At 37.7% G+C, this 27,500-nt stretch overlaps 4 protein-coding genes across 11 annotated transcripts in view; 1 reads left to right on the forward strand and 3 right to left on the reverse strand.

Moving 5' to 3' along the window:
* LOC111190863 (zinc finger protein ZFP2-like) overlaps window positions 1-27,500 on the forward strand; it is a 671,215-nt gene that overhangs the window by 472,791 nt on the left and 170,924 nt on the right. The window lies entirely within an intron of this gene.
* LOC111197417 (NACHT, LRR and PYD domains-containing protein 12-like) overlaps window positions 1-27,500 on the reverse strand; it is a 396,972-nt gene that overhangs the window by 62,222 nt on the left and 307,250 nt on the right. The window lies entirely within an intron of this gene.
* Window positions 10,311-27,500, reverse strand: part of LOC125801515 (gastrula zinc finger protein XlCGF7.1-like) — a 158,302-nt gene continuing 141,112 nt past the window's right edge. The window contains exons 1-2 of one of the 3 annotated variants that reach the window (XM_049478319.1): window positions 25,657-25,713; window positions 10,311-13,076 (exon numbers count right to left, since the gene is read on the reverse strand). In XM_049478319.1, coding sequence (XP_049334276.1) covers window positions 12,246-12,947 — 702 coding nt within the window. In that variant the 5' untranslated portion in view covers window positions 12,948-13,076; window positions 25,657-25,713 and the 3' untranslated portion in view covers window positions 10,311-12,245. Of the gene's footprint in view, window positions 13,077-14,146; window positions 14,434-25,656; window positions 25,714-27,500 lie in introns of those variants that run through there. The other 2 variants (XM_049478317.1, XM_049478318.1) reach the window with 2 other exon arrangements.
* LOC125801522 (zinc finger protein 239-like) lies at window positions 22,525-23,418 on the reverse strand. The gene has a single exon (XM_049478328.1). The coding sequence runs from the start codon at window positions 23,248-23,250 to the stop codon at window positions 22,564-22,566; it is 687 nt and encodes a 228-aa protein (XP_049334285.1). The 5' UTR covers window positions 23,251-23,418; the 3' UTR covers window positions 22,525-22,563.

A 27,500-nucleotide genomic window follows, 5' to 3' on the forward strand; every position in this document is an offset into this window, starting at 1 on the left:
TGCATGGAGCTGAATGGAGCTAAACAGCTAAAACTCTCATTTAAAACACTGTATAACTACTTCTCTGGAGTTTTCCTTTAATTTTACAAAGTAGAACAAAGTATTTCACTAAAATAGGAAAGAAAACATACCTCTATATTTCCATTTTCTAAAACTAATGTTTTGTATTAAGTAGATTTACTAGCATTACTGCTACTGATGCTGGAGTTACATACAGAGCTCATTTAAATGGATTAAAACTGCAGTTTATAAGCTTTAATAATTATCTCTGCGGTGATGCAACTTGTCTCATTTCTTTTATTGTTGAGATTGTGTAAATATGAATGAGGGTTTGTTTAAATGTTTTCTTCTTGTTGGTACTTACATAGATGAAAATAGTAATCTACTAAAATAAATAGGAAAACATATTTAAATATAACTGGAACTTACTTGGGTTGTGGGGGCTGCTGCTAAATGGTTGTTAGAATTGGGTTAACTGCACTTACATTAAACTCTAAAATTAAAGCAGCAATTGCAGTTCTGGACAGTATGCAGATCTCATTAGTCTTGATAATGAAGAGGTAGGACTCTGAGCACTTCAGAGCACTGACTGGTGTGTCACGGGACCGTGTAGGGTACTACAATCAAAAGGGTTGCATTACTGAATACTACATACTGGGCAGTGTGTAGTATGCAGGACATACTAGTGCAGTATGCAGTATAGTAGTATGCCATTTCGAATACAGCCTAGGACTGAGATAAAGTGAGCTATGGCTAGCTGCTCACTTTCTCTTATTATGGCTAGACACTGAAAGCAGGTTTTACCTCTTTGAAAACTTGAATGATCTTAATTTGTACATCCGAGTATCAATTAAAGACATTTAAGGTATTTTTTCTGAAAGAGAACCGCGTTTAGGTGTTGGCTAGCGTTCATGTTTGGTAATTATAACTAGAAAGCTAGCTAGCAGCCACGAAGTGAGCCTCTGAGATTATCAACGAATAAACGTATAATAATAAAAAACGTATCACCATAAATACATGATATACAAATAAACATATTCCATATTATCATACATCACATAAAACATTACTTATTCCCATACAATATGAAAAGTGACTTTATAATATCGTAATTTATCACCACCATATCCACCACATCTTACCTCAGAAAGAGCTGAATAACTTTCCAGTTGCACAAGCTTCACTTTATTCTGTTCAATGAATCAGTAGTAGTCGAATCACAAGAATAACTAAACCTAACTGTTTTTAAAACTTCACATTTTACAATTTTATATCATAATAAATGTATGGTCAACATTTTCTAAATAAGACTAACCGAGTCTCCTAAATCTGAGTGACTTAGAACTTTTGTACATTGTACATTGAGGTTGTTCTGAAGTGATCAATCAACCGAAGCTTCCTGAAGTTGACAGCAGATTGATTCATTTCCAGCAATAACTTTTTTTTTAATATACAAAAAAAGAACAAAATAAAACAATAAATATAATGCACAAAAATGTGTTTTTATGTTAATGATTTAATTATATAAGTATTTCATTGTTGTACATAGATATGAACATCTGTGTGTGTAGTATGATGTGAGGTAGTGCAATTGGCTTAATAAATAAACACTTTTCCAAGGCAAAAACACAAGTGAACAACAGAATGAAAAATATGGAACAAAAAAAGTTCAGATAGCAGAATGGTGTCACGGAAATGGGGGTGACCCAGGCAGGGTGACGAGGAAAGCGGACACAAGTGCAGGTAAGGGCGAAATAAATAAATAATTTATTAAATAAATAACAAATAAACAAAGAAACAAGAAAATGCGTAACAAAGATAATAAACCAATAACCAAAATAAACAGTGAAACAAAATAACATAAACCTAAACAAACAAGATATACTAGAAATAAACTAACAGGGCTAGGGAAATATATACAAGGGAATAAACTAATAAACACAAAGCAGGGGTATCTACAAGGAGCCAAGGAAGACGGAAATAAACAAGAAACTAGAAACATGAACAAGTGATAAACATAGAAACTACGACGTGAAGAACAGAGGCTATGAAACACTGAGAAACTATGAAACACAGAGAGAGACGAAACAACAGGGGAAGGTGCAAAGACCGACGGAGGACAAGGTGGCAGAGGAGGGCTATTTATAGTAACATAAAACACACTAGAATTGGAAACACCTGGGGAAGGGACGGAGCTACAAATGAGAAACACCTGGTGGAAATATACTGACAGGAGACACAGGTCACGTGGGGAAGACACACAGAGACATGAGACAGGGCTAAGACGTGACAAATGGTTTGTTGTTAAGGGTGAACTGAAATGGACTTAGGGTGTAGTGAATCATGATAACAAATACAAACATTTGTTGAATAGCCCACCTCTGTTCTCCCCAGCATTCTGAAATACAGCGCTGTTAGCTAATGCTCCCAATAGACCACAGTGCTAGTGATAGGGGCATAGCTTAACCCATACAAAACAAATCACTATTTTTACACCATTAACAACAAACTCAAAGTAGCTCCACACTTCACTGGTAGAATTCCAAGGATGATGATATTTAAAGCAAGGCAGTGAGAACTTTAAAAGCACACAGATAGTTTATTAAAAACACTGTTTATACACACAGTTCCTACTGATAGTTTATTAAAAACACTGTTTATACACACGGTTCCTACTGATAGTTTATTAAAAACACTGTTTATACACACAGTTCCTACAGATAGTTTATTAAAAACACTGTTTATACACACAGTGCCTACAGATTAGTTTATTAAAGCACTCTTATACACACAGTTCCTTGTCGTAGTTAAGCCAGGAAAGGTCTGATGACAAGCACGAATGAATAGGTAGGAAAGGGGAATAGAATGGAAAATTAATGTCGGGGAAATGCATAACTTTCCAGTTGTTGCTGAAAATATCTCTATAATATTTATGCATTTTTAAGCATTTCTTGTCAGTTGACTTATTGTGGCTTGACTAGCTGAAGGTATTGTGTATATAAACTATCTGTGTATATAAACTATCGCACTGTATTTCGGAATATTGGGGGAGATCGGAGGTGGGCTATTCAACAAAAGTTTATACTCGTTATTGACTACAAATCAAGTCCATGTATATAACTTCTTCCCTAAACTGAAAAGGAGAAAACAGGGGATGGAAAAACAAACAGATTATGGGTCAGATTAGAACTGGATTAGTATGTGAAAAGACATTTTAAGGCCTTATGCCTCTGTAAAAGCTGGGCTGCCAATAGAACAAATAACGCCTCCCTCATAGGAAATGTTTACGATGATTGGAAGGTGCTTAATTAGCTGATCAGTACATTGTGTGGAACGATGAGCTCCTCCATATCTTCTGTCAAAAGGAGAGTGGTGTTGCTTCCCACAGAGACTCCAAATACCGCAATCCCACTTCTGTTTTTTTTCTCTGGTTTCTGCAAGTAAAAATATTTTTTCCAGTTTTCACCATTAAACAGTTGAATACCGAAAAAATACAGTATTTCTCATTTGTCAATATTTCCTGGGACAGCACAGAAGAAATGACACTTTAATGTAATCTAAAGTAATCAGTGTACATCTTGTATAACAATGTGAGTTTGCTTTGCCCTTGAAACAACTCAACACACAACCATAACAACATTAACACCACCTCCTTTAAACAGCTGCAGTAATAATTTACCTCACAATATTCAGATGTGTAATTTCTGTAAGCTGCAAGAGGGCAAGTTCTGCCAGCGCTGCCTCTCTCCACAGCGCCACCTCGTGGTGCTTTCCCTCTTCTTCTAAGATCAGTTCACCAACAGGAACAGGCCCATCTCTAGTGGCTTGCATCCGGGTTGAAATTAGCTATGAAAAACATAGTGTTAAATAATGCTGGAAAAATACACTATACACATACAGGGACTAATTTTGTGGTACCACTTTACAATAAGACTACCTTTATAAAGGGTTTATAAATGGTTTACAATTAGTTTATTAATGGTTACTAATTAGGTTGTAAATGCCTTAAAAATAATTAATAATCAGTTATAACACATATGTAGAAAGGGCAACAAAAAGACCTATTGTTTGCCAAATAGTGAACCCACAGCCATCTATATTGTTGCCCTTTCTATATATGCCTGATTAAGGCATTTACAACCTAATTAGTAACCATTAATAAACTAATTGTAAACCATTTATAACCCTTTATAAAGGTAGTCTTATATTAATGTGGTACCAATTTTGTTTTGTGGAAAAATGTATTTAATTTACCCTTAACCATTTTATACGCAGTCAAGTCAGAATATTATGACCAGCTCCATACACCATACACCTATGACCATACACTCACTGAGCATCTTTTTAGCTCCGCTGATCATATAGGACACTCTGTAGTTCTGTATCTGTTTCTCTGTATACTTTATTATTATTCTTACTCTTTCACTCTTCGTCAGTACACAGAACCCCACAGTATAGACCACTACAGAGCAGCTATTATTATTTGCGTGGTGGGTGGTTATTTTCAGCACTGCAGGGATTAGCATGGTGGTGGTGTATGAGGTGTTAGTGTGTGTTGTGCTGATATGAGTGGATGCTATAATAGCTAATCTGTATTGTATTAAAGTACAGAAGTCCTGGGTGAAAGGAGGATAATAATGAAGGCAGAGAAACAGATACATGATTTCAGTCTGTAATTATAGAACTACAAAGATCTAAAGTAGATCTATAAAAATAGTAAGCGTAGAAATAAGGAGGTGGTCATAATGTTGTAAATTGACTGTGTGTATTATTTGGGCTACTTTTTTGCAGGTAACAAGTCATGCATTGGACACTAAAATTGTAGAGTGAAAAACGATATTGTGATTCTCCAACATCTGTGTTACTGGAGAGGATAAATACTTCTAAACAAGTAAATATCAGGAATAATGGATTTATTGGTGTCAGTTTCACAGAATTTAACAACTAATATTCTTCACAGCAGGTTTACCCTATTCACTTGATAATAGCAGCATCATGTGGAGTAATGAAGCAGTAACTTTAGTAATATGGTGTCAAAACTAGGACAAAAGTTTTGAGAAACGAAAGTATAATCCATAACCACAGAATTTAAATTTAAAAACAAAAGGACTACTATTGATATAAAAAATAAATCATGTCTGTAACCCGAATATTTAATATTAAACGGAGAGTTTAATATTCCGTTTTGTGTTTTAGATTATAAGAAATGTGTTTGTGCTTTCAGTATTTTTTTGCTCAGTTTTGTTTTCTTAGCTACGCTTCTGGACTGGTTGAGACCCTGTTTTAACAGGTAGGTGGGGACTAGTCAGTTATTGGCATCTGGAAATAAGCCCCGCCCACTAAGGTCAATCCACTTGCTCACAGCAGCACAACCCGCGTTTTATGATTTGTGGGAAATGGCGAACCATCAAAGTGCGGGGCTCACGGACCGGTTCAGAACTAAAGCTTTACCACTGCAGGGCAAGGAGGTTTTAAACGCCATGCCGCTGCTGTGTTTCTGGCTTTTTCTGACCCGTTAGCTTAATGCTCGCAGCGACCAGGTCTTACAGTGGCACTAAGGACTCAGTAGCAGAGCCCGCTAGCCTTCGGGCAGATCCCGCTACTCCCTCCCGCTGAGCGGCTCTGTGTCCCCGGGTACGGAGAGATTAAACGTGCAGAACCGGTTCAGTTAGTAAGCGCTCTGTGTGGATAAAACACCTCAACAGCACTCAGAAGCAGCGAGAGCCAGTAAAGAAGAGTGTGCGCAGTAGCAGCAGCAAGAGCCAAATAAGTAAAGAAGAGCTTGCGCAGTAGCAGCGCAGAGAAAGCCACAGATAGTAAAGCAGCGAGAGTGCACAGTAGCAGCACAGAGAAAGCCACAGATAGTAAAGCAGCGAGAGTGCACACTAGCAGTGCAGAAAAAGCCACAGATAGTAAAGCAGCGAGAGTGCACACTAGCAGTGCAGAAAAAGCCACAGATAGTAAAGCAGAGAGAGTGCACACTAGCAATGCAAAGAAAGCCACAGATAGTAAAGCAGAGAGAGTGCACAGTAGCAGCACAGAGAAAGCCACAGATAGTAAAGCAGCGAGAGTGCACATTAGCAATGCAAAGAAAGCCACAGATAGTAAAGCAGAGAGAGTGCACACTAGCAGTGCAGAAAAAGCCACAGATAGTAAAGCAGCGAGAGTGCACACTAGCAGTGCAGAGAAAGCCACAGATAGTAAAGCAGAGAGAGTGCACAGTAACAACGCAGAGAAAGCCACAGATAGTAAAGCAGAGAGAGTGCACACTAGCAGTGCAAAGAAAGCCACTTATAGCTAAGCAGTGAGAGTGCACAGTAGCAATGCAGAGAAAGCCACAGATAGTAAAGCAGCCAGTGCACAGTAACAACTCTCTAGAAAAATAGGTGCAGGGAGTTCTTTATAATATTCCTCCTGATTTAAATGTCTTTCTGCTTCCTCTATATAGGCGTCCCTATCCATAATTACTGTGGCGCTGCCTTTATCAGCGGGTTTGATGATAATGGATTATCACAGCGTAATTGTAGTAGGGACTGCTGCTCCGCTAGTTTGAGGTTAGGGGGTTCATTATTGTTCCAGGGTGAGTTTTTTAACTGCATATTTGTCCGCTCTTATGATTTTTCTAATTGTGTTAGGAACCTAAGAGAGATTTTTGGGTGAAAGGAGGAGGATTATTAAGACCTGTCAGTATTTCCTGTTCCTCCAGTTTGAGGCTTTTGGAAAAATTAATCATTGGATTCAGATAACTGCCCCTGGAAATGTGTCCGCTGCTGCCTTTATAGCTCTGCATCTCCATCTGGAGTTGGACCCCACGGGGATGACTGGCCTAGCCTAAGACTGCAGTGCCACATTTTCCTGGTGGTGGTCTGCACGTATTAGATTAAATAAGTGTTTCATCAGTGTGCTAAAATTCTTGTATTCTGTGCTTTTTTCATGTGGTTTATTTTAGTGTGTTTACTTTTTCTTAATTAATTGTATTTTTGCTTTTCTTCCCTACAGGTGCAGTAAGAGTTGGTGTATTTCCCCTCCCATGATGGGGATGAGGTTCATGCCTGTTTGGACCCCCATGTTGAATGGCCAAATTGGTTGGCTAAGAGGTTTGTCCCCCCTTTGTTGCAAAGTTTTGGTTCTAAACTGAATCTTCTTCAGGCACAGACTTGCCAAAAAATGAGAGTGGGTTATTTTGAGGGCTTTTAATTTGACGTGTGGTCAAAATTGACCAAAAGAAATGTAAAAAATAAGAATATTTTAGTATAGTGCAAGTACTTTTATGCTGTTTGGATCGGACAATGTCCAATATAGAAGCAAAAACAAAATAAAGGTTTTTCAAAAAATTTTGATTTAGATGTGAAATAAATATAATAAAAGTAATGAAATAAAATAAAAGGTTTTGTAACGGCTTTCTAATAAGAAGCAGAGGTGTCTTTGAGTCTTTTATCCGAGCAGAAGCTGTGAAATGGGCAGATGGGAGTTTTACTTACACTAAAGTTTTCTGAGGGCAGAAAGAAAAGTGATTGATTCAGAGAAACAACCAATCAAATTAAATTAGAGGCGCTAGAACTTAGAACATGCCCTATTTGCTGTGTCCTGCGTGATCACACGTTTAATGATCTGTTCCAGACTTTACCCTTTAATCTTAGTTTTACTTCCTTTCTAAGAGAACATGACACCCTAAAATTTAGAACATTAACTCAACACTTTGGTCACGTTTTTATGACTAGGCACAAATAAGAGATGACTGTAAGAGTATGGATGTTTCTAGAATGTCTGTCCCTCCTAGAAAGTGGTATAAATATGGTTGTAAAGAAAATGAGAGCCAGAACGTGCTCTCATCTTTCTATCCTCTTTGTTTGTCTTGTAAACTGTACAGGTGCTGGTCAACGAATTAGAATAATTTGAAATAGTGCAATCATGAAATTCTTTGAATGCATTTTTTGTGCAGAAAGCAAATCAGGTGTTCACCGCACCTGTCCTACTCGTTAGACTAATCACAGAACTCGTTACCTGGAAAAAAATTTGCTCAGCTGAGCTTTCCAAAAGGCCCATTTAGGCCATTTAACTGTGACACTGTTGTTTTATTGAATTAGAATAATGGAGAAACCGTTTCATTGAATTAGAATAATTTTTATTATAATTACAATCATCACTTTCTCAGTATTTTGTGGCTGCCCCCTTGGCTTGTATGACTGCCTGAAGTCTCCGCGGCATCGATTTGACCAGCTTGTCGCAAGTTTCCGCACTCACAGCTTCCCAGGCAGTGGCGATGTTCTGCTTCAGTTGGTCCAGCGTAGTAGGCTTTCTGTCGCGAATTTTCCGCTTGACGATGGCCCAAAGGTTTTCAATGACATTGAGGTCAGGCGAGTTGGCCGGCCATGCCAAAACTTCAAGCTGTTTTTTAGTGAACCAATCTTTGGTCGACTTTGCCGCATGAGCCGGTGCAAGATCCTGTTGAAATATGAAGTCTTCTTCGCCGAACTGTTCCTCAACAGTCGGAATCAGGAACGTTTCCAGAACATCTTGATATACGGCAGCATTGACAGTCTTCTTGAGGAAGCAGAGTTTCCCCTACACCTCGAGCGGACATGCATCCCCAGACCATAACGCTCTGGGGAAACTTGACGGATCTTTTCACGCACTCGTGGTTGTAGGTTTCGCCACCACGACACCAGACACGAGGACCTTGGTCACCGAAGGAGATGCAGAAGCGTGATTCGTCACTGAAGACCACTTTCTGCCAGTCTTCAGCAGTCCACTCCCCGTGTTCTTTGGCCCACTTCAGCCGTTTCTCCATTTGTTTCTTGTTCAGCATCGGTTTTACTGCTGGAACGCGAGATTTGAAGCCGAGTTCGCGCAGACGACGGTAAGTGGTTGATCTGGAGACGTCAGCGCCGGTCTGCTTGTTCCACAAGTCGGTGAGCTCGGAAGTGGTTGCTGACTGCGATCTTTCTCAGCTGCTTGTTGTCGCGAGCAGAAGTTTTTCGGACGCCGGAACAGTTGGTGCGCTTGCTGCAGTTTTTCTTGAGAGCTTTGCAGACGGAAGACTGGCTGATGCCGAGCTGCTCAGCAATTTTAGTTTGGGTCAAGCCTTGTTGGCGAAGGGCTTGAATTTGAGCCACTATTCCGGTTGAGAGGTCGCGCTGCTTACCCATGATTGATTTTACAACTTAGAAATTCTACTCAACCCTGACTTTATACTGCACAGTGAACACTCTTCACAGAAAACAAAAATTCGAGCATTTATTCTAATTCAATGAAACGGTTTCTCCATTATTCTAATTCAATAAAACAACAGTGTCACAGTTAAATGGCCTAAATGGGCCTTTTGGAAAGCTCAGCTGAGAAACTTTTTTTCCAGGTAACGAGTTCTGTGATTAGTCTAACGAGTAGGACAGGTGCGGTGAACACCTGATTTGCTTTCTGCACAAAAAATGCATTCAAAGAATTTCATGATTGCACTATTTCAAATTATTCTAATTCGTTGACCAGCACCTGTATGTCCTAAGACTGTATGGACATCAAAAAAATTGTGATACTGGAGGGTGCCAAGAAGCAGATATTGATGAAGTGCTTTTATAAAAAGCTTCAGAAATCTGGCAGAATGTTTTCATGCATTCTTACATGTATAGAATGCGAAACTAAATTGAAATCTGTTCAGTGTAGTGAGCTCAGCAGTTTAATACCTGGTGCTAATTAAGATGTTAAATTAATTAAATTAGATTAATAATCAATTAATTAGTAACACAAGACATTTCAGGGATGTGTCTTCTTCTACAGGGAACAGTAATTTTCCTAACCAAGTTATCCAGAAAACACACTGAAATTACAGGTTTTGTAATATAAAAAGAATTTTATTAAATCACACAGATATGAGTTAATAACCCATTAAAATGTCAAAAATGTAGCCATTAGATATCAAATCACAGTGTATGAAGGTAAATGAGAATGAAAATAAAAACATGTTATAATATCGGTATAGAAAGGAATGACTTGTCAGATTAATGAAAATTATTAAGTGGGGATTTCTAAAGGATGAACTAAGTTATTTTAAGTCTATGAAGCCAGTTCTTATTCACAACCAAGCAACTGAAAAGAAGTTATCTTTACTACAGGGAGATTTATAAAGGATTCAACCAAACCAAAACAATTTGCCAGCTCCGCCTTACTCTGAGATGTTAAAGTGGGCCTGCATTGGTGCCGTCCGTCTGTAGCGTGGTCGTCTGTTTCTTCACCCTGAGAAAGAATCACGTGAGTCTGTCTGCAAGATGGTTTGACTTCCTGGTGTCCCTTCAGAACCCACGGGAAATTTCGCTCTCAGCTGGCTTGCTGGTCGCTTCCGGACTGGTGGCTTCTGGGTTGAGCCTGATGGTCTCTACTCAGCTGAAACTTGGTATGCATAATGCGTGGCTTCATAGATCGTAAAACTGATGTAGTTGTCTTAACTAAGAAAGCTAGTATTAATATGCTTAAAGAAGGTTAAATGAGTTGCACTAAGAATGCTAAGCTAACGCTAAACTGAAGCTAAAATGCTAAACTAAACTAAAGGAGCTAAACTTCAAACTCCTCAACTACCACTCAAGGCTGAACTGAACTGATCCATCCGTAATCCTGGACACTCTCCACTTTCATTCTCCACCGCTACTCTGTCTGTCACTCTCTGACTGAATCTGTTTTAACCTTAAGGCTACCATTGGCTCTGTGGGCTTTGGGAAAGGAGCAACCTACGTGTCTGTGTTTTCATTGGGTTCGGAGCAATTTCTGAGATTTCATATTTTTTTAATTAATAGACCAAACCAAAAGAAAACTTAATCAACCAGTGGATCAAAATACAATATTCAGCATACCAATTCATGAGGATTAATTCAAGGAAAACAATCTTAGAATTGAATCACAATAAATGTAAATTATATGTTTTTCCTTCAAATAGGTTGGTAACATTCAAGATAATCCTGAAATTAGAAACAAAGGATGGTACCTTGTCAAAAAGAAAACAAAGAGTCACTCAACCCAATTAAATAATTGAAAAGATAATACAAACATTGTTAAACCACTAATAACAAAATAAAGCAAAATTATCAAATGCTAGTTAAACCTTGTTGATTCAGACTTGACTGTGTATGAAAATTTTATCAGGACAGCATCTATACCCATATACCAGAAGTGGCATATTATTTAGTAAATATTCTGTAAAATAACTTTTTATTTAGTTAATGTAAATTCTTATTTGTTCTTCTTTGTGAGAAATTCTCTTCGCCTGGCCTGTTGATCAGAATTCATGACGGGTGTGAGAGAGATCAGTTTACACCACAGAATTTCAGCTTACAAGGCTGGGAATGGAATCCAAAGCTTTGAACATTTCTTTTAACTAAATGAGTCTTATTTTCTCAATGCTTTGCAGGAATAACCAAGCATAAACTCTTAAATTGCAGTAACTCTTTGCGGATTGCGTTTCTGTGGATTTTAGAAAGTTGAATTATATAGTATTATAATGGCAGTCGGTCTTCGTCCTGGTGATGGCACTGTTGGTCCACCTCATTTGGGAGACAATCACAGATGGTGACTATTTAAGGTCGTAGAAGTCCAAAGTTTGACGGTTGTCTGAATTACTGTTTGCTGGAGGAATGTCAAAATATTTACAAGGTTTACCCAACTAGCATTTAGGTCTCTTGAGAGGACTGGAGAGATGAAAAAGTAAAATATGTCATTTACAAAGGCTTTTATTCTAATTCCAGTGCATCCTGGATGGGGTTTGCGGTATGTGTGTGTTCAGGTGGGGGAAGTTATTAAATTACATTAGGCCACCAAAAATAGGTAAAGTGGGTGTAGTGGGTGTTCCAGCAACAAAATCATTTAGTTGCAAGAATCCTACTCTACTCCCAACAACTATGACATCTAAATGTTAAAGACTATGTTAATCTAATGCTAATCTAATGTCTGGAGCAAGCTCTGGCAATGCCGTAGTTCAAACTTGAATGACATTCCCTTCTTCAGAACTGAACTCTTACTGTAACTACCCTAAAAACTGAGCTCTGTCTCACGAAGAATGTTCTGGAATATCGAACATTCAAGAAAACATAACAGGAAATTCAATAAACATCATCCCTGGATAAGAATAATTTTGCTGAACCTGTAAAATCGATTGTTAAATTCAGTTCATGTTTGTTTCTGGTGAAACGAGTCCCAAGTGATAGAGTAATACATTAGTGTAGGATAAGGTGTTCTGTCTGAAAGATTTAGGATTTGCACTTTTAATTGCCGTGGAACAAATTTTGGATAGTTTTCTCTCCTGTGTGAATGCACTTGTGTTTTTGGAGATGATTCTGTTGAGTAAAACTCTTCCCACAGTCTGAGCAGTAATACGGTTTCTCTCCTGTGTGAATGCGCTGGTGTTTTTTGAGATTACTCTGTGTAGAAAAACTCTTCCCACAGTCTGAGCAGTGATACGGTTTCTCTCCTGTGTGAATGCGCTGGTGTATTTTGAGAGTACACTGTTCAGTAAAATTCTTCCCACAGTCTGAGCAGTGATACGGTTTCTCTCCTGTGTGAATGCGCTGGTGATTTTTGAGATGACTCTGTTGATTAAAACTCTTCCCACAGTCTGAGCAGTGATACGGTTTCTCTCCTGTGTGAATGCGCTGGTGTATTTTGAGATTACTCTGTAGATTAAAACTCTTCCCACAGTCTGAGCAGTGATACAGTTTCTCTCCTGTGTGAATGCGCTGGTGATTTTTGAGCTCAAACTTTTGAGTAAAACTCTTCCCACAGTCTGAGCAGTGATAGGGTTTCTCTCCTGTGTGCATGCGCTGGTGTCTTCTGAGATTACTCTTTTCAGTAAAACTCTTCCCACAGTCTGAGCAGTGATACGGTTTCTCTCCTGTGTGAATGCGCTGATGCAGTTTGAGATCACTCTGTTTAGTGAAACTCTTGACAGAGTGCTGATGTTTCTCCATGTTGGGACTTGGTTTCCTCTGTCTGTTAAATGTATCAAACAATTTCTGCGTGTTCTGGAGATTCTTCAGGATGGCTTGTGCTTCACCTCTTTCATAGATTTCAGGAGAAATCCTATAATATTTTAATTTCTGAAAAGAAAAAAAAAGAAATAATTTAGTGTATTAAAATAAAAGCTGGTCAATTGACTGAAGAGAACTACCTAAATCAGTTACACTATATAGAAAATATTGGGACACCTTTATATTACCATAAAAGCTTCTATTATTTTGTCCCATTCTAAATCCATACACATGTGACCCCTGGTACCTTATTTGATGACTTAACAACCTGCTTAATTGAAATGTAATAAGGCACACAGGAACTGACGATCACTCAAGAAAAATAGTGGTTTGTGGAACAATAAACACCACAGAATCTAGAAGAGGACATCCTTAACTTTGTATTCACGTACAACTTTATGTGAAAACATTACATTGTGTGGTCGCTAGCAGCTTGAGAATATGACGTTGCGGTTGTGCTGAAACTAAACGCGTGTTTGTGAGGAGAAGTGAGCAGGAGAATAAAGGACTTTATGGATATTTTATCTGCGGTTCAGTGCTGTATTGTGGATGCTGTGATAGTAAGTGAATTTTCTATAATGTAATCTAATGTTATTTTACATACTAATAATATTTTATAAGGCTATTTTTTGGGGAGGCGTGTTCCCATGTAAACAATGTAAAAAAAAACAGGCTGTTTTCAGTTAAGAGATTTCTGGCAACTGGTTTCATGTAGATGACTGTAAATTTGCATGCAGGTAGTTAAAGTAGTTACTAAAGAATATGAGTGGGTTAGTTGGTCGGTGTGTCTAGAATATTTGGCGCTCTTAAGCATTCTACTTTACACAGTCAGAACAGGCCTGCTAGAGGGCGCTTCTGCAGTAAGAGGTTAAAGCACACGTTGAAGCTATACTGGAAGGCACCAGATAAATATGGTATGATGGACTAGGGCAACCCTGGGTCTATAGTCTATATTTATTTATATTAACTTAATTTCATTTTAGTTTAAACTCTAAAAATTAATTAATGCAGAGCCAATACACTAAAAAAACAGAGGGAAGAAAAACAGTGGCTACTATCAATGGCTGTACCACTCCACTTATTCACTGTGTTAGCTACTGTTTACTACATAAATAAGTAACCAGTCAGATAATACATACCAATTAGTAGTAAATGTGAAGGCCAGAACTCAATCTCCTTCACAGCACCTTCAGCATCAAGGCAAACACTATATAAAAGCATGAACACACAATTAGCTACCTATGTCACATGGAGTAATTAAGTAAAACAAACTTTACCCACCACTCAGCAGCTACACACCCCCAGCTGATTCCTGGTGCTCCCACATTCACTTTGAAATAAAACAGATCTTCTTTTAATAAACTGAAAATTACGAGTAAACTTAAGCTTTTAATAGATACTAATATTTATGCCCAGTACACCACCTAAAGCTAGTAATTAAATCCACTGCAGTTCAAACTACCACAATATAATATTAAAAACACCAAGCCATACCTGCTTAAAATATCTATTCTTCACACACACACACAGTGCCTATTGAAAAATCCACCATGTGTTCCTTTAGTCTCTTCCAGTCAATAAGCACGATAAAACTGTCTTCCAATGAGTTATTTTAAAACAAAGCTTTCCCGACCGGAGCTTGTACCTGCCGCCACGAGACCAAATGCTACTTTGTGCAGGTCCCGCGAGACTACAAGCAGCATGAGGTAACGCTCTGCCAATCGATGGCTGTCAAAATAAAAGTCCTCCCCTCTACACCTAACCTAGAGGAATATTTGGGGCAGCAGCATTAGAAAATATTCATTAAAACCTTCCCCACACCTCTGCCCGCTACACACATTATAATATGAAGTTTAGCACGTTCTGCAGAAGACTGTCAGCAGGCTGCAGCCGCAAAATATATGTAGAATAAACTCTGCTGCTGTCCACTACTGAATACCATGTTTGACTACTACTTTAGTATCTCACTTTACACTGAAATGCACTAATCCATACTATTAATACTGTACTATGTTGAATTCTTTTTTGTTTACAATAAAGGTGTCTCGTTTTATCTTATAAATATCTTTATCTGTAATTTCCTGACTTGCTGTACATCTCTATTCTTCACTTTCTATATTCAAAGTTATAGAAAGCAACCTGGCTGCCAGTGTCACACGATATGATTTGCTTATTATTTACTGTTTTCTTAATAGTGGTCAATTATTAGATTTTAAAATGTAAATTTTCATTTGTTTTTCAATATTTCAGTGAGAATTAGACGTTCTTAATTAAAAGGATGTAAACAGAAAATTTAATTATAAAAGTTTCCACACATATAGGGCGCCGAGTGGTCCAGCGGTCTAAAGCGCTGCCACTATGAGCAGGAGGTCGCCGGTTCGAACCCCAGCTCATGCAGCTTTGCCATCAAGCTGCCGGTGTCAGAGGGAGCAAAATTGGCCCTGCTCCCTCTGGGTGGGTAGATGGCGCTCTCTCCCCACATCACTCCTACGGGGATGTCTGCAGCACAGGGCGTCTGTGAGCTGATGTACTGGAGCCGAGCCGCTGCGCTTTCCTCCAAGCGCGCTGGCTGCTCGGTAATGCTGCATCAGCAGCAGCTCGAAAAGAAGCGGTGGCTGACTTCACATGTATCGGAGGAAGCATGTGCTAGTCTTCACCCTCCTGGTGTGTTGAGGTATCACTAGTGATAGGGGGAGTCCTAATGAATGGGTTGGGTAATTGGCCGTGTAAATTGGGGAGAAAATGGGAAAAAATTAAAAAAACACATATAAATGAAAGACAGTAATCTAAATCAATGCTTCACAAACCTGATTTTTTACTATCCCTGATAACAGTTCATTATTTTCCACCACATTAGCTTCAGGCTGACAGTGATTATGCACTCCTGAACTGAAGGCGTTTTTTTTTTTAATATGTAGGTCAAAATCGTTTAAAAATAAAAAACAAATATGAAACTTTTGAAAGATTTATGTCTATGGCTTAACTGATTTGTTTACTAAATCAATATAGTGGATGCGGTGGCCTCTCACAGCATCGGGTCGAAGCCCAACTTCACCTGCAGAGCCAGAGAGCAGCAGAAGCTCTACACCAGCAGATTCAGAGCAGCAGCTCCAAGACCTGCTGCAGTTTTACAGAAGCTAGTGTTACCCACAATTTCATCATCTCTATATAAATGAACCAGCTACATTAACCAGTAAACCAGCTATCTGAACAAAATGTATCTTGTTTTTACTCATTTTACGCTCACTCTAGCTAATGAATTAACATTTTCCCTGAATTTTCAATTCCACCTTAAATATCATCACATCTTATTAGTTGTCTTGGAAGTGTAGCTACACATTTAGTAAATAAAAGACTGTAGATTTGAAAAGCGATATGACTATTTAAACCCATGAAGTGTTTTTCAGCATTTCACATAGAGATGGGCGATATTACCTAAAACAAAATATTTTTTTCCATACTAAAAATGAAACTACAAACGGTTCAACACTATATTTACCTTTATTTTGATTTCACCTAAATTTCTTATATGGAGTTCAAGTGCATCTGGACGGCAAATAATACCATTATAAATAGTGATTATATATATGCAAAAAAAATTAAAGAAACACTTAAACACAATATAACTCCAAGTAAATCAAACTTCTTTGAAATGAACTGTCCACACTGATTGACAATCAATTTCAATCAACAAAACATACTCAGCAAAGGAGTCGTTCTGCAGGTGGGGACCACAGACCACTTCAGTACCTATGCTTTCTGGCTGAACTCTCACCCTGCTCCACCCCCCCATCCCAATGCTGCCCCCAACACACACTCACTCATCATCCTGGGAAGGAGAGCAACTGAATGTCAATTGTCTGTATGTCCTGTACATATGCAGTATTGACAATAATAACTGCTTGACTTGGCAGTGGGTCAGTAATAGTGTGGGGAGGCATTTCTTTGAGGCATTTCATGTGCTCGCCAGAGGTAGCCTGCGTGCCGTTAGGTACCGAGACGAGATCCTAAGACCCATTGTGAGACCATATGCTGGTGCAGTGGCCCCTCGGTTCCTCCAAACGCAGGACAATGCTAGACCTCATGTGGCTGGATTGTATCAGCAGTTCCTGCATGATGAAAGATTTGATGCTATGCCCTTGGGATGCACGATATATTGTTTAAGCATAGACATTGCGATGTGCGCATGTGCGATAGTCACATCGCGGACCCTGTGATGTCACGTGGCTATAAAAACAAACACGCCGCTGCAGTGTTTTGATTCTTGACACAAGAAGTAGATACACAGCATTCTGAGTGAACTGCGCTGACAATAATGCGTCGCCAGCTGCAGCGAGAGGCTTCGGAATGGTTGTATGTAAAAACAACTCTTTTCGGAGGTAAACTGAATGTTTCCTACAGTCAATAGTGGACACAATTTGTGGTAACCTAGTGATGCACAAATGGTGAATTTAAAATGTTTGCTGTGTCTTGGTACTTGCCAAGGTCTGCTTGCTAGATCAAGGCTATGATTCAGTGTTGTAAGTTTGTTTGGAGAGCTTGTGTGGGCTGTAAATTTGACAAGTTTTTAATATTTTTTTTATTACAATACTTACAGGCAACTAGTAATTGGTGGTTGTGCAATATAGGTTCATGTAGTGCAGCCAAGGCTTCTGTTTATAAAGTCAATTTCTTTCCCTTACATTACTTTTATTTTTATACCTTTAAGTCGTTTTAAAAGCAATACTTTTGTACTTTTACCTAAGTAAAGATTTGAGTTGATACTTCAACTTCTGCAAAAGTATGTGTAATCCCCAGTATCTATACTTTTACTTGAGTAATGAGTGTGAATACTTTTGACACCCTTGGTTGAGGCATTCTTAGGTTATTAAGCTGTGATTTTAATATCACGCTCCTCTATAAGGCTGGGTATCAAAATGGATAAACGCGCATAAACACAAAGAGCATTAGCTACTGATTTTAAAAAATGTGGTAACTTTAGCTACCTAGCAAACATTACCTACCTGTTATAAAGCACTTGCAACTTTAGCTAGCAAGCTAACATTAGCTACTGGTTATAAAGCGTTTGCAACTTTAGCTACCTATCTACAATTAGATACCTGTTATAAAGCGCCTGCAACTTTAGCTAGTAACCAAGCATTAGATGCAACTTTAGCTAGCTAGCTAAAATTAGCTGCCTGTTATAAAACACTTGCAACTTTAGCTTTCAAGCTAACATTAGATACTGATTTAAAAAACGCTGGTAACTTTAGCTATCGAGCTAAAATTAACTGTTTGTTATAAAGCGCTTGCAACTTTAGATTGTCAGCTAAGTAACTGGTTTTGAATAAAAATTAAACGTTATTTAACTCTAGGATATTTGGTAGCATCACAAAGCTGAAATCAGGCTCTTGTTTGAATTGTTTGCAATTACACTTGCAGTAAGTGTACATCAATTAACTGCATTCTTCAATACATGTGATAACTGGAAAACAACATGTACTTTTTTTTCTTTTTACCTGAGTGGCAGCTGCAGTTAAGACAGAGCTGAATAAATAAATCAAAATAATTATAATTAATAAAAAAATAATAGGTAGCTGATATACTGCTAAATGAATAAACAAAAATCTCTCAAATAATAATAATAGGATTAGCTGATATTCAGTTGCCAACTTAGCGACTTTGTCGCCATATAAAGCGACTTTTCAGACCCAATTAGTTCCCCGAGCGCTGTGGGGATGCCCCGCTCGGCTCTCCCCCACGCGCTGTGGGGACGCCACGGTTTGGCTCTCCCTCACGCCACGCTCGGCTCTTCCCCACGCGCTGTGGAGACACCACCGCTACGACAATATCAGCACACTGTATTTTCTACCTGCAACACTATAGCTTTAATAATCAGCAGGTTTGTATATAATTGTATAATCACAGCAGCCTTGTAACAGCCCTAGAAAGGAAAATGCTCATTTCCCTCCTGGCTTCTTGTCTTAGTGCGCTTAAAAAAACTTAGCTCGCATTACAGAAATTGTTCGCTCGAATTACAGAAATTGTGAGGACGAACTGCAAATCTTCCACTCGAATTAAAGAAAACGTGAGCACGAACTGCTATATCGTTCAATTGATTTAATTTTTTTTTTATCCAGGGCCCCTCCCAAGCTCCGTATTAACCTGACTTTTCAGCAGGATGGTTAATTCAGTTTAATTTATGTGCTAATCAATACAGTTAAATTTCTACTACTTCACTCCAGGGCTGAAACCCCATGTTCACCATCACTCTTATGTCTTTCACTAAGTCTCTGGATGTTTTTGAGGTAGAAACGCTCTGATGTGATATTATTAATGCTTGTCGGATAAGTTACTAAATAACAAAAAACAAAACGTGCTCTGGTTAACAGAAAATAATGTTTAAATGCATGCCAAACCCATTCAGTTCACCTGTTCTGGCTTTAAGTTTATTTTATTTGACTAAAATAACCGTTTGTTTTGTCAATGCATTGATTTAAAACACTAAAAATAAAAATATCGCAGAACTTTTTCGGAATGTTGTGGGCCTGCTATGGCTATCCTATGGGTGGATTTTTAGTTAGCTAATAAAGCTTATACAGTGGGCTTTGGTTTGTAGTAGCAAATGTGTCCCCTGATATTAAATCACCTTCTAATACAATACAATAATTTACAAAACCTTTCTTCAATTTTTATTAGCTTAAAATACAGAAATTATAGTTCTTTAAAAAACTGAGGTTCATTTTGTCCCTTACATATTCCAGAAATAAATGCATATCCTTAATGTCTGAGAACAAAAATGATAAAATTACGGATGTCAGCTTTTTCGCCTCTGGATTAAATTTAAGTGCTGCGCAAAGTGCACAATGGTCACACGTACAGCTTAACACACTCTACGAAGCCGACACACGTGTTGTTTCTATCCACAACTAACTTGAATTAGCTCCAAACCTCTGACTGTCCTTCGCATTGGATCAAATTTAGCTCACCTTATGTAATCTTTCTCCTCACTTCAGAAGGCTCAATTTTGTTGGCTATTTAGCTACACACAGCTCTGCAAGACAAGTGGGTAATGCGGAGTGGAGGAGCGCATGTGTGAGTTCGGGTGGGGAATCGGGTCAGGCTCGGGCTGATAATCTAAACTCTACTGCTGTGGAAGCTTGAATGATGCGCTGAAAATCATTTATTTTTCATTTTTGCAAATCCTGAAGACATCGCGAATAGAAAGCCTACTGCCTGCTGACCGGCGTCGGAAAGCGGAGATGCCTCTGTTTACCAGTCGTAACTATAAAATAAAATATACTTAAAATGTGCACAGTAACTATTAGTTACTAGCTATATTTTTTCTGACATTTATAAGGATTTATATTTATGCTTTCTACACGGACTTACTCCTATATTACACCTGATGCTTATTCTCACTCGTTCTCTCTCACATTGTGAAAGTGCAGTTTTTGGAAATAAAAAATGTAAAAAAAAAAAAAAGCTCTTTGACTGAAGATAAATATATTTTATTTCACTTCGCTATTATTTAACTGAAATTCGCTTTTATATTGGAAACAATCGGCTGCTCGTTTGGGCAGTTAATCGGACATCCTTCCCCTCTCACACTGCACGACAAACGACGCGTGATGAAGCTAAAAATCAGCCGATTAAGAAATTCAGCAAAGCAATCGCAAGGAGTATCACACGCGGTGACAGTGACATTGACATTGCGTGCTGATTAGTTTATTTTTTTCTAAACGACTATCGGTTAACATTTGGGACATTATTCATATAACTTGTCTGCTTGCTGACATATGTTTAGATACTCATAAACAATAATAACTTATTACCAGAGGTGGAAAGTAATGAATTACATTTTTCAAATAGGTAATTTTACTTTTACTCAAGTACATTTTGACAAAAGTAATTGTAAAAAAGTACTCTCCATTACTGAGTAAAAAATAAAATGCTGGGGGAAAAACAATTGAATAAAAAAACATTAAATTGGTGCAGATGCGCCGGTGGATGCTCGCGCATGGAATAACGAGGCAACGACGTCCTCATACTAAATTACATACATTTATAACCTAAAGCTTATTAATGATGTATTGTTATAGTTAAATAATATAGTGTTTAGACTTTGCGGGCCGTCTCTACCTGCAGCCTTGCCTATATTGCGTTTCGGCTTCGGGACCCCCGCCGCGCGATGCGCGTCCTGAGAGCGCGCATTGGTCCACGGAGGTCTTCAGCTGCTTTATTGCGATCAAAGGAACGTATATAAAATCAGTTCCAGTCATGAATAAAGGAAATAAACCTTTTACTGATGCAGAAGGACTGTCTCTGTGTTATCAAATATACTGTGAAGCATATGCGTGTCAACCTAGAGTTTTGTTTATTGACTTCGTTCCAACTGTACGCTGTAAAAAAAATTACACAAATTTTATTTGAGATTGCGCTGTGCTCTTCATCATAAAGGGTGCTGAGATGAAAGGGGTATCATTTCGGCAGATGTAAATATCAGGTATTCAGATTTGAACTTGGTTATCTTCGCAGATTTTACGATTAAGCTGTGTTTAACATGTTCTCCTAATAGTGACCATTAAGGCTAAAACGCCTTAAGTATAGTTCTGCAATACCAGTCTTTCGTTCGTTATATACAACTAAACTAGCACTGTCTAACAAGAGTCTTTGTTTGGCTTTATATCTTGCTGTGTTCTGAATAAATATTAACGGACAGCGCGAGAGTAACCTCTAGCGCCCACATGTTTACCAGACGCGTGTGCACGCAAAATAGAGTCGGATTCTGCCTGGGATTCAAAATTCGGCACATCTGTTATATACATAATGATTTAAATACATTTAATTACATTATATATCGCGCTTTTCATCCAAGCCGTCCACTCAGCTCAGAGCGCCACTCATGCTGATACGCAGCTGCCCTGTATTAAGCTTTAAGTTTATTTGGGTGGGTAAAGCACGTGTAAAGCTCATTAGCCAGTAAACAAAAAATATATTAGACGCAAAAAAGCACTTTAACTTTTACTTCAGTAGAATTTTAGCAAAGTAAAGGTACTTTTACTTAATTACAATTTTTAGTACTTTTTCCACCTCTGCTTATTACAGTTATGATGTCATAATGCGCCGAATTTTAAGCTGCCACTGAACTATCTGGGCCGTAACCAGTTTTTTCAACTAACATGCCCGGAGGACTCGGAGCCCATGAGTGGCACCATTCCTATTTCTGATTGGATGGAAGGCTTGCGTTGAGCTTTAAATTGTCTGCACACGTCAAACATAGGGGGGAAAAGACTTTTCGTAGTGGGTGGGGGAAGCTTTTTTTTTTTTTTTACAGAGCCACGCTACGCCAGATTTCCGGCGCGGCGCCGAAACACTATCACCCCTGCGAATAGAAATTCGAAATGGGCTCAATCGGACTATTCTATTCTGATTAAGGTGTTTACATGGGCGTGCTCTATTCCGACTGAGCCAGTAATTAGATTGTTAATGGATTACTAGACTGCATGTAAATGTACCCAATGTGAGATGACTCTTGCATAAAACCCTTCCCACAGTCTAAGCAGTGATGCGGTTTCTATCTTGTGTGAATTCGTTGGTGTTTTTTTAGATGACTCTGTGTAATAAAACTCTTCCCACAGTCTGAGCAGTGATACGGTCTCTCTCCTGTGTGAATGCGCTGGTGATTTTGAAGATTACTCTGTTGAGTAAAATTCTTCCCACAGTCTGAGCAGTAATATGGTTTCTCTCCTGTGTGAATGCGCTGGTGTATTTTGAGAGTACACTGTAGATTAAAGCTCTTCCCACAGTCTGAGCAGTGATACGGTTTCTGTCCAGTGTGAATGCGCTGGTGTGTTTTGAGATCACTCTGTGTAATAAAACTCTTTCCACAGTCTGAGCAGTAATACGGTTTCTCTCCTGTGTGAATGCGCTGGTGTTTTTTGAGATTACTCTGTTGATTAAAACTCTTTCCACAGTCTGAGCATTGATACGGTTTCTGTCCAGTGTGAATGCGCTGGTGTTTTTTGAGATGACCCTGTTGATTAAAACTCTTCCCACAGTCTGTGCAGTGATACGGTTTCTCTCCTGTGTGAATGCGCTGGTGTTTTTTGAGATCACTCTGTTTAGTAAAACTCTTCCCACACTCCGAGCAGTGATGTGGTTTCTCTCCTGTGTGAATGCACTGGTGATTTTTGAGATCAGTCTGTTTAGTAAAACTCTTGAAAGAGTGCTGATGTTTCTCCATGCCGGGTCTTGGCTCCATCTATCTGTTAAACGTATCAAACAATTTCTGTGTGTTCTGGAGATTTTTCTGGACGGCTTGTACTTCACCTCTTTCAGCAGTTTAACATTGTTCTTAGTTAAATATCATGGTTGTTGGTGATGAATTTCAGGAAAAAAACCTGGAATGTTTTTATTTCTGAAAAAAAAAAAGAAAAATTTTAGTATGTGTTAAAATAAAAGCAGGTCAATTATAAAAAAGAATTACCTACATCAGTTACACTATATTGACAAACCCTCTGGGACACCATATTACCATAAAAGTTTCAGTACTTTTATTCCATTCTAAATCCATAGACATTATAATATGTAGTTGTATCTTGACTGTCAGCAGGCTGCAGCTGCAGAATGTAAGTAGCAGAAACACCGCTGCTGTCCAGAACTAAATACAATGTTTTACTACTATGTTAGTATCTTACTTTACTTTATAATACATTAATCCATACTACTACTACACTCTACTATATTGACCTTTTTTCAATAGACTATGAATGTTATACTGCACTAATAAAGGTATATCTCATTTTATTTATTAAATATCTTTATCTGACTTACAGTATATCTCTATCCTTCACTTTCTATATTTAAGTATTTAGAAAGTAGCCTGGCTGCTTTTTATTGACGTTCAATTTCATACATTTTTCTATATTTTAATGAGAATGGGATGTTCTCCTCTGAAGCACAAAAAAAAACATTTAAAATTTACATTAACTATAAAGGTTTTCATACGTACTTACCAAAGACAGTTATGCAAATGTTGCTTAGCAAACCTGAGTTTTTACAGTTTTTGATAACAGTTCATTATTTTCGCCCACATTAGCTTCAGGCTAACCATGATATGCGCTCTTAAAGTCAAGACTTGTTTTTTTGTATATGTAGATCAATGTGAATGTGCTTTTTATCCAGAAAAACTGAAGCTCCACAGTCTTATGATCTAACGTACCAAATCAATATCACATACACTGTTGTATATCGCAGCATCGGGTCAAAACTTAATTTCATCCATCTGCAGAGCCAGAGAGCAGCAGAAGCTCTACACCAGCAGATTCAGAGCAGCAGCTCCAAGAGCAGCTGCAGTTTTACAGAAGCTAATGTTACCCACAATTTAATAATCTCTAACTAAATGTTACTTAATCATTAACCCCTTAACACCTGAATTAATGTAGCTGTATATGAAAAAATGTTTCATGTGTGTTTTACCTTTAAGTAGATAGTAAATATTGTTGAGATTATTAATTTCACTTTTGCACAAAAAATAAATAGAAATTTTGGTATGTTGCAAATTTGCAATAACAGGCAATATGGTCTATTTGGGGTAAATTTGGTATGTTGCAAATTTGCTACAGCAGACATAATGGTCCATACTAAGATAACAATAACAGAGTAATATAACAGTGAAAAATCAATGTTTTATTTATGCACCCAACAGCAGGCATTCAATAATAAATAACACCAATTACTGTCACCAACACAATATACACAAATATTACAGGAAACATTTCATTAATTTGAATTCTAGATTCATTTGAATTGTAAATTGTCAAAGGTTCCTAGGTCCGTGGCGAATATGCACTAACAGGCATTGGGGGAATGCAGGCGCTATCTTGGCAGGTTGATTGAATCAAACGGTTAGTCGCATATTTGCAACAACAGGCGTTAAGGGGTTAAATCACTCTGGCTAATAAATTAACATTTACCCTTCCACCTCAAATATTATCAGTTTTATATTAGTTGTCCTGGAAATGTAGCTACACGTTTAGTGAATAAAAGACTGTAGATTTTAATAGGAACATGGCTCTTTTAACTTATAACAGTGTATTTCAGCATTTTGAATGAAAATGCTTGAGGTATTGAACGTATATGCTTGAGAAAAAGTTAACTTCCAAACCGACTATTTCCTTTTTTTACGTTCTAGAAATTAGATAATATTACGAAGGACATAAATCCTTGGGTTTTACAGATTGAGTGGGTCAGTGACGAGGCAGAGAGCACAGGACAAGACTGACTAACGTTCTCTCTCTCGAGCAAACCCGGGTGTTTGTTAATTATTTTATTATAATAAATGTTATTTTATACAAATTACAGTATCAGCAAAGACTTATTACATGCATCCTAATACATTACCACATTTTAATTAGTTTAATTATAAATTATGTGTTTGTATCTTTAAAATGAATAAAAAAAGGCAAATTGATAAATGTTAGAATGCAGCGTCTATTTATGTCTGAAATGCAAGAAATGCTGATTTGATGCCTTGCAGGCCACATCATCTCACTTAGAAGGAAGTGCAGGAAAGTTTGTATCCGGATTAAAAGAATAAAATATGTTCCTGACTTGGTGAAGGTAAAAAAGGTGGCAACATTGGCTAGCTAGATAACGTTCTCCATACCTTCTGTAGTTCAGCTGATCCTGCTCTTCCTCCTCTCCAGCTACAGACCCCGGAAGCTCAGCCTCATCCGGGTTATGTGGAGCCCCGCCCCCTCCCCCGCTATATCACATTATACCCCACCACCGCTAGAGGGAGCCCGCGAGGGAGTCCTCAATGCATGGAGCTGAATGGAGCTAAACAGCTAAAACTCTCATTTAAAACACTGTATAACTACTTCTCTTGAGTTTTCCTTTAATTTTACAAAGTAGAACAAAGTATTTCACTAAAATAGGAAAGAAAACGTACCTCTATATTTCCATTTTCTAAAACTAATGTTTTTATCCAGTAGATTTACTAGCATTACTGCTACTGATGCTGGAGTTACACACAGAGCTCATTTAAAAGGATTAAAACGGCAGTTTAAAAGCAGTTTTAATAATTATCTCTGCAGTGATGAAACAGTTATAGTTGTTCTGATTTGAGGAAATTAGTAAAATTTTTACTCTATAAAAGTATCGAACATTTATAAATTATTACTTTGCTAAAAATAATATTTTTTAAATGTTTGATACTTTTTAGAATAAAAAAATATTTATACGTTTTTGTACATTCCAAACTCTGTCAAGTGGCCTGAGATTCAGAGCAGATTCTGAAGTGGGTTTTTCCTCTATAGAGATTATCTGATTGCTCCTGTACAACTCCAACAAATAACACTTACTAATTACTACGGAAAGATCAGTGCTGTTGTGACATTGATTCCAGTAGACACTTTTTTTAAATGTAAATTTAATTTAAAATATTATGGTTACATTTTCTTTGCATTTACCTTCTTGATGTCCTGCAGGTTCTTGAAAAGGAGATCGTACTGCAGCAGATCTTGTTTGTTGTTCACCTTGTCTAAAGTCTTTCTATTTATGTATTCTGAAAGCTTTCCATAAATTGAGGTCATTCACAGCTCCTCCCTGTAAAATCACTCTCTGACATCACAATGGACCATCCTGATTTCTGTATAGAAGGGTACTTCACACTTGTAAAAGCATTTAAAAATTCATATTTAGATTTCAGTTTTAAACTAATTAAATATACAATAAAAATATTTGTTTATGAGTTTATTTGTTTATAGGATGGTGTTTTTTTTTACTTTTCCTAAATGAGTCCAGTAAGCATTCTCATTCTGCTACAAAATAGTAGCCAATTTAGACAGATTTTTTTGTACAAGTTAAAGGAAGAAGTTACTGATCTTGAGACTATTTGGGCCAGATTATATCAGGTTCTGTGTAGAAATAAAACAAACACCCCTGGTTGCTTGAGTCAATTAATCCTCCTTTTATGTTTGGGGTCAATTTGACCCCTTTCAATGTTTAACGCATTTAAATAAGTTAGTTAATCTCATTTTATTTACTTCATATTTGGTGACTTTTCCTCTTTTAATAGAGACAACTGGGTAAACATAAAATTAATGGGATGTTTTTTTGTGTCTTTTACACATTTTGTATACATCAGTGTTGTTTGGGATCTATTTGACCCCAGGCTATTTTAGCTTTATAAAACATAAAAAATATCAGAATTTGACCCACATTTGTGTTGAATGATGTGAAGGTCAATATGACGTCTTATTTTATAATCTTCAAAAAAAAATAGATCCCTAAAATAACATAATTATAACTGTATTAGTGCAAGAACCACTAACAATTCACACGACAGGGGGGCCGGGAAAACATAATTCTCATGAGAACTTGATATTTCTCATTCTGTGGAGGAATATATTGTTCCTGAAAACATCTTGTTCACACAACATAGTGGTTATGTAGAGATATAAAAGGTTTCACAGCAGCTTCTAAACCAGTTCTCTATGTGTTCTGTCT

Source organism: Astyanax mexicanus, chromosome 4 (assembly GCF_023375975.1).
Source record: "Astyanax mexicanus isolate ESR-SI-001 chromosome 4, AstMex3_surface, whole genome shotgun sequence".
NCBI lineage: Eukaryota > Metazoa > Chordata > Actinopteri > Characiformes > Acestrorhamphidae > Astyanax > Astyanax mexicanus.